The following is a 13,875-nucleotide window of genomic DNA, read 5'->3' as shown; positions in this document are numbered from 1 at the left end:
GAAGTTGCTATGAACATTATGAAAACAATCAACCACGCGTGTTTTTCCCGCAAAAATGACGTCACAACAACACCTTCCAATACCCTGGAAGAATAGGACTATGTACTAACTTATATGAACTGAAGTTATTCAGATGAAGCTTCCCGAAGTTAAGTAGTTGAACAGTTTGCTACGTTTACTTAATTAACGTTTGAAGATAAAAGTCACACTGCAGACAACGGCAAAGACTTTACGACCGAGCGGAAATATAGTCAGAGCAGTCGCTTGGGAAGCGGAAGTGAGGTCAGAGCAGCAGCAGTCTACTTCGTCCATGTTATTGTTATTTTGACTGTGTGATGGTTCACGGCAGAGCGCACGGACGGCGAACAGCCCCGGATTCCTCCGGTTACCAACCAAGACACGAACGGCTTCTAGGCTACACGGACTCGTCTGCCTCCGTCTTGCGGTAGTTTTAACAGTAACGCCAGCATACCGACTAAACGTCTCCGTGCGCAGCGCTCGCCCCAGACTGTCTTTACTATTGACACCGCAGCGGAGATGAACGGCATCACCAAGGGCAGATTTGAGGTAATTAAAAGCGAGTGATCTGAGGGCACGGGGACACGTAACTTTCAGTGTGCTCGGAAGAAACGAACACGGGCGGTGGCAGCTGACCGACCAGTGTGTGTGCGCGCACGCTTGTGTGTGTGTGTGTGTGTGTGTGTGTGTGTGTGTGTGTGTGTGTGTGTGTGTGCGCGCGCGCTTGTGTGTGTGTGTGTGTGTGTGTGTGTGTGTGTGCGCGCGGCCGTGTGTTTGTGTGCGTTTGTCTGCGCGTATATGTCCATGAGCGACTCTTTTGACGTGCCATTGTATTGCATTTGTTCGTCAAGGGTAATCCTGTCCAAAGAGTTGACCGTGTCAGTAGAGGGCCAGAATCCGTTTAGCGTTGGAATCGTCTTGTGCTACCTGGAGTTTAGATATAGCTAATATGGTTACGTGCCCTGAATGCGCGTGGTTAGGAAGAACACAAAGCACAATACATCAGATGAGCAGCACCGCTCGTGTAGGTCTTGCTGCTGACACTTCCTTTTTCTTGTATCTGTCTGTCTGCATACAGTAGAGGCACAAATTGTAATCCAGCAGTGGAAGGTATGCAGAGGAGGTCGCAGTTAAAATGTGTTTTAAAAAAAAACAGTTTATTGTGACAAGTTGGTAAATGTGGGTCTCTTGTTATTCCCCAGATGTTATCAAACAGTGATGAGGCCCCAATCAACAAAAAGCTTCCCAAAGAGCTTCTTCTTAGGTAAGACACCATCCTGCATAATCAACAGTGCTGTCTGGGGGATTTGCGGATGTCAGTTTAGGATATAATCTGTTTAGTGCATTTATGTTTCTTTGCCTTTGTCTTGTTCAGGATTTTCTCCTACTTAGATGTGGTTACGCTCTGTAGGTGTGCCCAGGTGTCCAAGGTATGTCCTGTCTGATAGTATGCCTCATTATATTGAAATGGCGTAATCTAGAAATAGGAGTTTGACAAGATCCTGTTGTCTTTTTTCCTGCCATCTGAAAACTTGAAAAGGCATGGAATGTTTTAGCATTAGATGGAAGCAACTGGCAGAAGATTGATCTCTTCAACTTTCAGACAGATATTGAGGTAAATGATGGCTATACATTTCTCTGTTTAATATAACTGTTATGATAAGGACATTGTGTTCATGTTTGTGGTTGTATGTTTGTCTATAACAGATGGTATGTGTTGTACGTGAATAGGCTTTGCACACTCCATTGTACTTTAGATATTTGTGTGTTTCTATGCCAGGAATGGTCTGTGTGTATATAGGATTAGTACTGGGTCGGTAAGCTTTGTTACTGAATCCATAGACTGTGACATCATCCGTGATATTCTCTCTCTCTCTCTCTCTCACTCTCAGGGCCGTGTGGTGGAGAACATTTCAAAGAGATGTGGAGGTTTCCTGAGGCAGCTGAGTCTAAGAGGCTGTCTCAGTGTGGGTGATGCCTCCATGAAGTGAGCTTTCCTCACATTGCTTGATTTAACTCTTAAAACATAAATGCTGACATCTCACAGCTAATGACTACTCATTTTTATGTTCATGAGCATGTTAATCATGTATCCCTTTTACACAGTGCTAAATGTATTTTGTTTAGATAAAATGCTTCAAATTGATCATTTAACCATGAAGGGCAGATGCTGTAGTACACCCGTGTTAATAATTACGATTTGACTAAATTGTCAAAGATATTTTAATATAGAGGCCATCTTTATGGCCTTGGGGATGTGTAGGTGTCATGTGAGTTAATTTAGGACCTTCCAGCCTGATTATCGGTATCGCTAGGTTATTTATGTTATTGATGTTTGTGGTGATCAATAGATTTTTGTTATTGTTAACAGGACATTTGCTCAGAACTGTCGTAACATAGAGCAGCTGAATCTGAATGGCTGCACTAAGATCACAGATTCCACCTGCATCAGCCTGAGCAAGTTCTGCTCCAAACTCCGCCACCTTGATCTGACTTCCTGCGTGTCCATCACCAATCATGCACTCAAGGCCTTAAGGTGAATGCCAGCGGTTCAGTGTTTATTGGGGGGAGTGGGCGCACCCAGGCAAAATGGGGCCAAGGTGGGGGTTATTTACAAGCTCAGAGTGTTTGTGTTGAACCTCACTTGTGGATGAAGTCATGTTGAATGCGTAAGCGTTGCTATGGACACTTCTTGTCATTTATCCTTTGTTTAGTGGGGAAAGAAGTGCTGTAGTCATCTGTGGTCATGTTGGTGAATGTGGCCTTGTTTATAGCTTGTTTATAGGTGTTAATGTGTATCTTTTAGAACACTGTGTGTGTGTGTGTGTGTGTGTGTGTGTGTGTGTGTGTGTGTGTGAATACATAGATAACTGAATAAATAGGGTGATAGTAATAGTAGTTGATACTTAATTACTAGTAATTGATTAACATATATTTATTCTTCTTTTGGTGCATCCATCATCAGTATTTATAAAAGGACAGATATATGAACAGAAATGTTATTTCAAATGCTCATCCCTAATTTTTAGTTGAGATTACTGTTCTTTTTGAAGTTCTTTATGCTAATATGCTATGGTCATTATGTGTTTTTTTGTTTTGTTTTTGTTTTTTTTTGTTTTTTTGTGGCTCTGGTTATGAAGTGATTTTGATAATTTGGGTTATTTACAAACTCACCATTTGCTAGAGCAAATCTCCTGACAGCTTGCTGCCAGCTCCTCCTACTTTACTAGGAATTTTCAAAGTTCATAGCATGCCATCCCAACCATGGTATAATCTCTGCCATGCTATTTAAAGATAACGCCATTACTCCATAGGTTGTATATAAGATTTTCATCAGAAAATGGAGGAATTTCGAGGATGCATTATAGTATTTTGCCTGTGTTTTCAAATGTGTGCATTTGTCTAGATTAAATGGCTGAAAGGTGTTTTTGATTTAAAAAAAAAAAATAAAATTATGAATCTGGATTTCCAATACCAGTCTGCCTTTCTGAGAGGTCTAACATGACTCATTGTAGCCTAACATAGGTCAATGTTTAGCCTAAGCAGAAGCTGGAGCACAATCATTAACTCCCAGTGTTAAACTTTGTGGATACCTGGGGCAGTGACTGCAGTGGCTTTATGAGTTGTGTTACTTATGTATACTCCTAATGGTTCAGCAATACCATATGCAGAGATTTCCAAAATATAGATACTAGACACATGAGTTTAATTTTATTATAGGGAATGATAACAAATGGCTCAATAAATAGCTCAGTAATGTAGCCGAAACACCAAATTAATTCTAATTTGAATACCTTTTAATTTAAAATGCAATTTGTATCTAATAGGAATGCTAATAAACAATAGATTTCAGTTAAGATAGGTTTGGTATGTATTGGTCAGAAATAAAGGGTGGTGTGAGTTGGGAAATACAATTTTATACAGCCTGTGGAGAGCCCCAAGGTGCTTCCTTTCATACATTTTTACAAACCATTTGGCCAGTGATGATATAAGTGACAACAATAACAATTATTAGATTATTATTACAATTATTATTATAAGTGACCAACCAAAGTGCTTCAGTCATAATGTGATTCAACAGAAATGTCAGCCAGGACAACAAGAATGACATATGTTGTATAAGACACCAGCTAAGAGATTTTGTAATTTAACATAATGTTGAAGTTTTGTTTATAAACATTAAGAATTCTGCTTGAGTTATGAACTAGTGAACTTACAATACTAAAATTTTGAAATAAGTTTGTCTGCCTCATGAGAGTGCTAAAGGCAAAGTTAGCTGATCAGGATTTAAGGTTAAGGGAACATGGCTAACAGGCTAGGAACGTTAGCACTACAAAGAGCAGTCATGTCTAAGAGTTAGTCTTTATCAAGATAAGCTGTCTAATTGAATAAACCAACTACATGGTAAATGACCACGATTTCAATAAAATTTACCAATACGGCAAAGTGTATTATGATTAGTGATTTCTTTTAAAGTTGACAGAGAAATATAGTCTGTGAGAGCAGATAAGCTTTATTTGGGTTCTTCCTCAACACTGGCAGACAAGGTAATGATGGGAAAATCTATAACCATCAACACAACAGCAATCTCACAAAGCCAATGCACAGGGATCCTGTTATAAAGAACTCAGATAAACATAATAGCTGTAAATGTGCTTGTAATAAGCAATAATAAATGTGCTTGTAATTAAGAACATGATTGAACTTGTTGATATGGTGAACTAGACACAGTGTTGAGCTTGTGAAGCGCAGACTGTTCAAAACCCAGCTTCATGGTGTGGGTAAGTTGTGTATGTCACATAATCATGGTTAAATTAAAAAAAAAAAAAATCACAGAATGACTTCAGCATTAAAACCAGAATTGAATTTCTTATAGGTTAAACAAGACACATTTTCTTTACATAATATTTTGATAATGCAGTGTTTCTCATTGATCTCAAACTGTATAGTATACACTGAAGTTTAAGTAAACCTCCCACCAACACAGTTTGTACATGACTAAGGTATGTGGTATAAATCAGGCAGGCCAGGTTATAAAGCATCAGTCAGTGTTCAGTTACACATTGGAAAGGGCAAAATAAATTACCTTGATGACTATGAACGTGGCGTGATGGTTGTTACTTGGTGTGCCAGCATTAGCACCTCAGTCAGCTGTTGTCCTGTCTTTTCACACACAACCATTTCAGTGCTGTAGCCAAAATGGTGTGAAAAGCAAAAATATTGTGATAGGCCCTTGTGTGGACAAATATAGATTGTGGATAAGAGAGGTCAAAGAAGAATGGCAAGAGACTTGTACAAGCAAACGGCCAAGCCACAAGCAGACAAATCCCATCTAAATTCAACAATGGTGTGTGGAATTTCATCTCAGAATGCATTGGTTATCAGATGCTTGTCTCCGGTGGACAAAGGCGCTTCATAATTTGACTGTTAAGGATGGCAATAAAAAGCTTGCATGGTTGGACAAGTCCAGGTTTCTTTTGCATTGTGCTGATGGAACAATCAGAATTGAGTGCAAGCACCCTGTGTCCGTGAGGGCGTCTGGTGTGATGTCAGAAGGATAGGCTGGTGTAACTGAATACTGTGAGTGACCCTCTTGGTGGCTACAGATGATTGACACTTTGATGCTACCAGCATAATGCTGCCCCACAGCATAAAGCGTGCATTGTGACAAAATAGTTTGAGGTACAGGACAGTGAGTGTCCACTGATACCCTGGTCTGCACAGTGCATGTATCTCTCTTGGATGTACTTGAATGAGGTGGAAAGGCTTTTCACAGCAAGACAAAACTGCCCAACTGTCCAATGTATACCAATTGCACAATATCTTAATCTTCTCATGGTACAAAGGTCCTGAGCAGCACATCCAACATCTAACATGCATGATGTTCTGAAGGCCAAATTAGTCATAGTTAGGAGTAGTAGAACCACTAAAATGTCTCCTAGTGAAAGGATTTATTGACTGAAATTGAACCTTTAATTACTTGGCAGTCATAGTATACAGTACTTTCTGAAAGTCCTCCTGCAAAACAATGTTATAAAGGATATTATAAAATATAAGGATAATTAAGTAGCTGTTTTTTGAAAAACATAAAACAGTAATTATCCAAATATTTTTAAGGAATGACTTGTACTAATTTTATATTTCAAAATAAATATACTGTTCCTTAGCTAATACCATAAGTATTGTAAATGCAAACACTTATTTTTCCTTCATTATCCATCACAAATATCTCTGTATAACGTTTCTACTACTGCCACAACTGTCAAATTATGTTTTCAATAACATTTTAAATAATAAATATAAGAAACCATATGCCCTTTTCATGTAAGCCTGTTAAACTGATTCAAATGTACTAAAGGTCTTTCCATCCAAACCATTGCAGTACTTCACATTAGGTTCTGTGTGAGAAGCTTTCTTCTGATAATGAAAATCTGGTTTATTTAGGGTTTTGTTAAATATAGCTGTAGGTTTTACATAGCTATCACTGTTAATCTGTTGTAGATCGGCCTCATATGTCTTTAGATTGAATATGGGTGTGCGTGTGTTGGTGTTGTGTGGCTGCCTTTAGTGCCCATTACTTTGTATTTCAGCGAGGGCTGTCGGATGTTGGAGAATCTCAACCTGTCCTGGTGTGATCAGATCACACGTGATGGCATCGAGGCGATCAGCCGTGGCTGCTGTGGCCTCAGAGCACTGTTCCTTCGGGGCTGCACACAGGTCTGCGCATGTGCACAAACACACACCCCTGAAAAATCTCCCTCATCTTCATATTTTTGGGAGTAGCATAGCTTGTGTGCATCTGTGAGCAATGTGTGTGTTTTTCAGCTCGATGATCCTGCACTGAAGCACCTTCAGAAGCATTGCCCAGAGCTTGTGACAATCAACATGCAGTCCTGCACAGTAAGACATGAATGTGGCAATAGTGGGGGACCACTGTACCAATATAAAGAAAATTACTTTATTATATCACAGGCTGAGTATAGAGGATTCAGTCTAAAATTAGCTTTTGCTCTTGGACACCAAATGTACATTAGTCAGGCCATGCTTTGCGATTGTGATCATGTTTCCATCTAAACGTGCAGTGTAAATCAGCCCCATTCCACAGGAGCACATACAAATCCAAAGTGGAGGGCCACTGCCTCTATTATGTCCTTTTGTCCATGTTTTGGGGTTTGTATTTGTATTTATTCCCTATTTCAAATCATCACAATGTGGTATGGCAAAGCCTGCACATACATTTCAGAGGTGGGTGAGGCTTGACTGCCCTTAGAGCACAGTGCTGACTTGTCCAAAATCACCATCCCTATAGCATTAGGCTGTTAGGAGGGTTTGCTTTAATACATATAGAGATGCTTAAAAACAATGCATGAGCCAGACTGGAAGACAGTAACTCATGAGAGTGAGCCACTGCTATAAGGTTTGATATGGCAGTGTTTCTACTTTGATTATAAATACGGGGGGCTTTAATTTAAAGAAAACATGCTAGAGCTAATGGCAGAGATATTGATATGGTTAGTTTGTGTCCTGTAGCAGATAACAGACGAGGGATTTGTGAGCTTGTGTCGAGGCTGTCACAAGCTGCAGATGGTGTGTGTGTCTGGCTGCAGTAACATCACAGATGCCTCTCTCACTGCACTCGGCCTCAACTGCCAGCAACTAAAGTAAGCTTAAAACAACATGCGGGCACATACCCGTTCTTGCATATGTGGGCGCACGCACACACTCATTCTCACATGTGGGCACACGCAAACACACCCTTTGATATGCATTTTTAAATTTGTTAGGATCCTGGAAGCTGCTCGCTGCTCTCATGTGACAGATGCTGGTTTCACTGTTTTGGCAAGGGTGAGTGTCTGCACGCATACACGCATGCACACACACACACACACACACGCACGGCTCTGACAGCACATTCCTAAACAGCACCTTAAAGCCTGAGTGAAAAATGGGAAATGCAAGAAGACATTCTCTTCCATCTCCATCTTCCATCTATTCTTGACATTTTCCTTTTTTCAGAATTGTCATGATTTGGAGAAGATGGATTTAGAGGAATGTATTTTGGTAAGCTACACACACCCCTTGCAGATAAAGCAGTCACATATTGCCTTGCCTGTTGTCTGATAGTGTTAGTACTGGCTTCGTTAAGAGTCCTCAGGTATGAAATGGTATGTAGCGATAATATATCGGTTACCAGTTCCTACAGTTATGAATATATCTAAGAAATACATTTATTTCCATGGTAATTTCTTTTTCTACAGGATGGTAATAACCTTTTGTGCTGTGTATGTGTTTGATATTTCAGGTGACTGATAACACATTGGTTCAGCTGTCAATTCACTGCCCTCGGCTTCAGGCTCTGGTGAGTGCCTGCTACATGTGCATGTGTGTATGTGCGTGCTAGAGAGATATATCAGTATATCTCAAGGGTTCCTATGATGAGTTATTGCTCTCTTATTTACCTCTTCTCTGTTCAGTTCAGTTTAGTCTTGTATAGTGCTTTTTACCATACAGGCGTTTTCACCCTTTTTTCACACATTTGCACATGTGCCTGTGTGTTCCAGACCCTCTCGCACTGTGAGCTGATAACAGACGATGGGATTCGGCACCTGAGCAGCAGTGTGTCCGGTCAGGAGCGCCTGCAGGTGGTGGAGCTGGATAACTGCCCCCTCATCACGGACGTCACACTGGAACACCTGAAGAGCTGCCAGCGTCTCGAGCGCATCGAGCTCTATGACTGCCAGCAGGTCACTCGCGCCGGTATCAAACGCATCCGGGTCAGCCATCACCTACTTCCTGGCTAAACAACATACTGCGCCTGTTCAGCACATTAAGTTAAATTATACTCATGCTTAGCTGAACCATTGAAATGTGCCAGCATTTTTGTGGAGACTTGGCATGTTGAAATGAGACCCGTTTACTCCTGTTTGTTTTGTGTCTTGGTTGTTTTATGTGGCTTGTTATATGTGAATATCAAATGTAAGAGTAAACACACCCAAGATGCATTTAAGTTGGACGTAAATCTGAAGGTTCAGGCCGCTTAAGGAGGTGTGTTTAAGATGTAAAAATGTTTAAAGCATCTTCTGGAACCAAAATCCTTCACCTCATTTCACATCAAACAAAGTAACCATTAAGGAAACACCTCAAGTTGGTGTTTTCCTTAGGGTAAATTAATAACACTGTATATAGTTCGTTTTATAAACAGCTATAATGTTATTCATGTTGCACAGTAACAAGAAAAATAATGCAGGAATTTGGCTACCAGGTGGTATGAAAGGATTTACATGTTTTTGCACTAAATAGTAGTCAGAGTTCAAGATAGCTAGTCATATTAAGCTACCTGCATTTGACTATGTAGTGTACATGCATGTGGTTAAAATATTATCTGCATACAATCCCAATACAAGACACATTAACTGAGCAAGTGTAAATGGGGTCAGAGATGGTTTTCATGCTGGTACTCATCATTCTGAATTGTATCATTCATGTGATTAACATAATATGTCAGGTAGTGATGCTTCTGAATGCTTTTGCCTCTTCTCTAGGCCCACCTCCCTGAGATTAAGGTCCACGCCTACTTTGCCCCAGTCACACCTCCTCCCTCAGTGCATGGGGGAGGCCAGCGTCTTTGTCGCTGCTGCGTCATACTCTGACAGAGGGTGGGGTTTCTGAGGAACGCCATGGAGAGTCGAGCTGTCAGTCAACCTCCAAACCCTACCCTGGTCCTACTGGACCCCACTGCTCAACTCTGCACATGGGTGTGGCTGTGGGAAGCATGGTTTGTTCACTGAGTATTTGCCTGGCAGCAGGTCTGAGCTACACAAGTCATACAAGTTGCAATTGCAAAATACAACTCAACATGAAATATAATTACTACATATGATGTGAACTGTCGGATATACAAGAAGAAAGTGGAAGAGCCACCATGTAAAATATTTCATATTTGGATCTATAGAAAACTATAAGAAAGTACTTAATGCTGTATGACATGGATCTACTGACTAAAGAAGCTTGCCTGTGTGCGATGACTCCCAGGGCTTCATGACAACCAGACAGTGTTTACTTCTTGTTCCTCTATCACCATTAAAAATGCATTCCCTCCTGAGGGAACCAGTAGATTAATTGAATGAGCAAAGGGGAGCAAGATGTGAGACTCCTGTGTTAGCCATGGGAGGGTGCTGGAGGCTCCTCCCATCGTCTGTAACTGCTTCAGCGCGGAGAGTGGGAAGTCATGAATTCTGTTGGACTTCTAATGGAGTTTGCGTGTGTGTATGAGAATGTTTGTTTAATTATGGTGGGAAAAAATATAACACTACAACCAAGGAATGTATTTAAACTGGAGTAAAATGGTTCTTATTTTCTGTCAGTGCTCACCATTATTTTGAGAGGGGGTGGGGAGAGTGTAATTTTAATGAACTTAGGCAATTGTCAGAGTGCCCCAGGGTTGGTGTGAGTTGTGGGGGTGGGGGGATTGGGGGGGGGCACAGAGATAAAGAAATAGAGAGCTTATGTTAGAAGAATAGGGTTCATTTAGCTGATTGGGCTGTATCAGTGTAAGTGAAGGATTCTTAGGAGTGATGTGACACTTCATATTTAGAAGAATTATATTTACTGAGGGAATTTAATATCAGATATAGAAACATGGATTTTATGTTCTAAGTGCAATATTGCATATCTTCAAGGCCCTGATTTTGTGTTCTATATTTGAGGATTCGCAGCACTCCATATTCAGACATTTTCTTGGAAATGGTGTAATAAAGTATTCTTTTACAATAGACCTGCTTCTATACCCATATACCCACTTAAATATATCTGCTGCCAGCTACTGCATATTTACTTAGCTGATAGAAGACAGGGCCCAGTGTGCAATTTGTCAAAAAAGTTCAACATGGAGGGTGTGCTTTTATGCCAGTGCAGTGTCTTTTAATGCTTATTTTCTAGTGTGCACAAATCTACATACAATGTTATGTGGTTTTGAGCATTGAAAACAAATCTTTGCACACTGGACCTCATTTTACTAATCCAGACAACTGTTGAATGAATTGCCTAATCAATGAAGATGTCCTTAGAGTGTGAGTGCCTTTGATTTTGCAATGGTGTAGAGAGTAGGAAATTTGGTTTCAGAGAGAAAAGACTCAGGGCTGCAATGTCATACTTCAGATCTGGGTCTACCATTGGTTCATTGAGTTTTAGCATTGGAGACCATCACAATAAAAAATAATATAATTTACAGGTAAAGAACCATACACTGCAACCAAGCCTTGCACCCATGTTGAGAACTGAAGGTTAAAATAATGAATTTGAACTTCACAGCAACGTAAGGACAACCCCCTCTCGCTTTCATATTTTTGACCAAGTTGGGGAAAAAAAAAAAGTTACCTGATTTGTCCTCGTGTTCTGGTGTAACTGTGACATTTCTTTAAATAAAAGATATGAGCAGTGTGTCACATTCAGTGTTGTTTATGGCTTGCACTGGACTTGAAACTTTGTTTTCCATGTTTTAATACAGAACCCAAAGTCATGCCTGTTTTCTATTCGGTCATTTTCTTGTGTTTTAGTTGTAGCACCTCCTGCAGTGTCTGCTTGTCCACTTCCATCCACGAGCAACTCTCACCTGTTAGTCTATTTTCACAATGTTTTTACAGTTTTGTCGTCACACAAATCAGGACACATTTACCATTCTACACAAGCGCCTTACTGAAAATATGTTAAGATGTCCTCATATGCTGTAGAAGGCATAACCTCCATAAGAGGCCAAAGCTCTTTTCACAGCAGAAAGCATTTCCCTACCAAAATGGGTTTCTTTACAATAAAGAAGTACAGTCACTTGAATAATTAGGTACAAGTTTTCAAAACTCAAATTGCACTGATCATAGATGCTACTGTAGCATTATTGGCTTTAGCACCCCACACCTTAGGTGGAGGCAGCTGTTATTCAGAAGAGGAGGGTTCTACAACCCTGACCATGTGAAGGAGACCAGTTTTCACCTTTCTTTACACAACAACCAGATAACCAGGCTTGCTATTCTTAACAGGTCCCTAGTATACTTCCTCTCAGCCAGTCACAGTTTGTGCACAACAGGCACAATAATGTAAATGTACAGTATGGTCCATGTCTCTTCTATGTGTCACTAGAGGTGACTCATCAGTCACTTTCCTTTTTTCTGAGAAATACGTTCATCAGCTTAATATAGGCACCATCTTGCTTTCCTTTCATATACACCGAGAGGCTGTCTATACAAAAGAGGCAGGTTGGCAGAATTTACAGGATTAGTGTTACCTTGGAAACTGTTACTGAAGGCAGCATATTACTTTGTCTAAATAATTCTCATTTCTCTCAGATTGAGAAAGGACCAGCTTCTAGTTTATGAAGCTCCTGTATGGAAATTTTCTTCATGTAAAAAAATGTATGAAAGATCATGTTTCATCCTAGTTCAGACATGTGGATCCGGAGAAAACTTCACCCAAGTTAGGGGCAGAAAGGCTATTACCAGCTGTGAACTCCACATTGTTCACATAACATGGCTCCAGCTCTGCCAGAAGCATTAGATTATAACAATGATATTGGAGGAACTGTTTAAGTGACCTGTCTAACACTTTGCTCTCTACTTTTTTAGTGTGATCTGCTAGCAGGTTAGTGTTGAAGACCTTTATATAGTCTGGGCTGAAGGGATGTGGCTGTGTGACTCCTTTTAAAGTAGTATTTATAGAGTTTAGTGGATGGTTTCTTTTGCTTTACTTTCAACTCACACACATGAACTTGACATTAGAGAAAGGTAATTAACCTAATAATTTCCTAAATGTTGCTATTAATTCTTAAGGGGTGCCAAACCCAGATTTACATTTTAAGGAGAATAGTTGAATAATCCCTCACATACTTATTTATTGTTATCACTTAAAAGATGCACACTGAACTAAAGTAGATAGAGTATAGTAGAAGGAATTATCTCTAACAATATGTCACAGGTAAAGCAGACCAAATTAGAACAGAAAAATAAGAGAATACATAAATGCTCTCTATCAATCCTTTCCTGGTTTATAGTAACCGTAGAAAAAGGTTGTTTTGATGTTTTATGTAAATGTGTTTGTGTTTTCAATCAATTAGATGTATCAGATTGTATTTAATGCATGTTCTGAATAAACAATCAGGGAGGGCCATTCAGAAAGGAGATCTACACAACATCCTCCTGGTTGTTTAAGCCCAATGAGAAGTGGCAGATGAGTGGTAAGGCTCTCGATGCTAAAGATATCAACAATGTTGTGATACATCATTATAATAATAAAGATAATAAACCTATCCTTTGTCATCCATCACTTTCTTTTTCACTATGGCAAAAATCCGTAGTGACACACATGCCTAACACTCTTAGTAATCTTTTAATAGGGGGAAGGTGAGAGAAAACAAAATAATTAAGGCAAAAACAAGCAAACAAACAATTTAAAAAAACAAAACAAAACAGAAAATACCCACCTCTGCTTAGAACAATATTTAAGAAGTTTCACACAACTGGAACAATGGTGACCAGTTTGAAAGTGGTCAAAAATGCTTTTTGCATCCACACATAAGGATAGTTTGAGAAGCAAAAGTTTATTCATGGGCAACAGTTGGACAACAGCAGTGGTTCACTGCTTCTTTGGCAAGACTGAGTCGTGGTTGGATCTTCCAGCAGGGCAATGACCGAATGCATTCTTCCAAATCCACACAAAAAAATCATTCACAGGTCCACAGAATCAAGCTTTGGCAGTGCCTGTCCCAGTGGCCTGATCTAAAGCCCATTTGAAAACTGTGGCGTGAGCTAAAGAAAAGATTCCAGAATTGAAGAGCATAGACTCTGAAGGATATGAAGAGATTTTGTATAA

The 13,875-nt window shown here is 39.9% G+C and overlaps 1 protein-coding gene across 1 annotated transcript; it reads left to right on the top strand.

The window, feature by feature from the left end:
- Positions 1-278: 278 nt before the first annotated feature.
- Positions 279-11,464, top strand: fbxl2 (F-box and leucine-rich repeat protein 2). The gene is made up of 14 exons (XM_027026128.2): positions 279-567; positions 1,221-1,282; positions 1,394-1,448; positions 1,559-1,633; positions 1,911-2,005; positions 2,390-2,554; positions 6,609-6,735; positions 6,844-6,918; positions 7,549-7,679; positions 7,803-7,863; positions 8,035-8,079; positions 8,321-8,377; positions 8,580-8,792; positions 9,561-11,464. Exons 1-14 carry the CDS (start codon positions 538-540, stop codon positions 9,666-9,668), a joined length of 1,299 nt encoding a protein of 432 aa, XP_026881929.1. The 5' UTR covers positions 279-537; the 3' UTR covers positions 9,669-11,464.
- The last annotated feature ends 2,411 nt before the right edge of the window (positions 11,465-13,875 follow it).

This window comes from Electrophorus electricus, chromosome 8, assembly GCF_013358815.1.
Source record: "Electrophorus electricus isolate fEleEle1 chromosome 8, fEleEle1.pri, whole genome shotgun sequence".
In the NCBI taxonomy this organism is placed as follows: Eukaryota; Metazoa; Chordata; class Actinopteri; order Gymnotiformes; family Gymnotidae; genus Electrophorus; species Electrophorus electricus.
Note: the sequence above shows the minus strand (reverse complement) of the source record. Positions and strands in the feature narration are given on the sequence as shown.

Bases quoted from the DNA above. Each gene is read 5' to 3' on its own strand.
- fbxl2 (XM_027026128.2), top strand. From the start codon at position 538: ATGAACGGCATCACCAAGGGCAGATTTGAG. The intron at 6,919-7,548 runs GTAAGACATGAA...TGTGTCCTGTAG, and splicing joins TCAACATGCAGTCCTGCACA to CAGATAACAGACGAGGGATT. The intron at 8,793-9,560 runs GTCAGCCATCAC...CCTCTTCTCTAG, and splicing joins CCGGTATCAAACGCATCCGG to GCCCACCTCCCTGAGATTAA.